Raw genomic sequence first — 1,161 nt, 5'->3', positions numbered from 1 at the left:
AAAAAAAAAAAAAAAAAAAAAAAAAAAAAAAAAAAAAAAAAGGTTTGGTTCAATATGATCTAAACCCTAAACCCTAAACCCTAAACCCTCACGTTGTCAAAGGATTGACGCTTAGAAATATCATAAACCAACAAAGCACCAACAGCACCGCGATAGTAAGCAGATGTTATCGCCCTGTATCTCTCTTGACCAGCTGCACACAAACCCTAAACCCTAAACCCTAAACCCTAGAGAACAAACCCTAAACCCTAAACCCTAAACCCTAGAGAACAAACCCTAAACCCTAAGCCCTAAACCCAAAACCCTAAATTTCATCGTAATTTCACGCAGCTAGAACTGGTTGAATACACGGTCCCTCACCACCCTTCTCCCCAAACCCTAAACCCTAAACCCTAAACCCTAAACCCTAAACCCTAAACCCTACCTGTATCCCATATCTGAGCCTTGATAACTTTTCCTTCATCTAGGTAAACACTCTTCGTCGCAAACTCCACCCCAATCGTCGACTTGCTCTCCAGGTTAAACTCGTCACGAGTAAACCTACACACAAACCCTAAACCCTAAACCCTAAACCCTCATAAACCCTCGTAAACCCTCATAAACCCTAGGAAACCAAATGAAACCCTAGGAAACCAAAGGAAACCCTAGGAAACCCTACAAACCCTAACAAACCCTCGTAAACCCTCATAAACCCTCACAGACGCTAGTAAAACCTAATAAACCCTAATGAACCCCCATAAACCCTCATAAACCCTCACAAACCCTCATGCGCTCTACTTAAACATAATAAACCCTAATAAACCCTAATACACCCTAAACTGATACAAAAGATGTTAACCCTCATCTGCAACCAACTCTAAACACCAAAAAAACAAACCCCCTAAACCCTAAACCCTAAACCCTAAAAAAAACATCAAACCCTAAACCCTAAACCCTAAACCCTAGAAGAATACCTGGAGAGCATATTCGATTTCCCTACGCCGCTGTCTCCGATGAGAACAACTGCAAGTGAACACAGAACAACATACAAACCCTAAACCCTAAACCCTAAACCCTAAACCCTAGGGTCGAAGCACCCCCTCTTGGGTGTACTTTAAACCCTAAACCCTCAGCTCAGTATAAATACAATCTTCATACATATATTTACATATATATATTTAC

At 41.0% G+C, this 1,161-nt stretch overlaps 1 protein-coding gene across 1 annotated transcript in view; it reads right to left on the bottom strand.

Annotated features, from left to right (window-relative positions):
* The window catches only part of EMH_0029380 (Ras family domain-containing protein, putative), a gene marked incomplete at both ends in the record, with an annotated part of 3,637 nt that overhangs the window by 2,094 nt on the left and 382 nt on the right, over positions 1-1,161 (bottom strand). Inside the window, 3 exons of the mRNA XM_013494277.1 lie at positions 93-193; positions 425-540; positions 954-1,002. Of these exons, the coding sequence (XP_013349731.1) occupies positions 93-193; positions 425-540; positions 954-1,002 (266 nt within the window). The remainder of the gene's footprint in view (positions 1-92; positions 194-424; positions 541-953; positions 1,003-1,161) is intronic.

This window comes from Eimeria mitis, genomic scaffold, assembly GCF_000499745.2.
Source record: "Eimeria mitis Houghton genomic scaffold, Emh_scaff1098, whole genome shotgun sequence".
Taxonomy (NCBI): domain Eukaryota; phylum Apicomplexa; class Conoidasida; order Eucoccidiorida; family Eimeriidae; genus Eimeria; species Eimeria mitis.
Note: the sequence above shows the minus strand (reverse complement) of the source record. Positions and strands in the feature narration are given on the sequence as shown.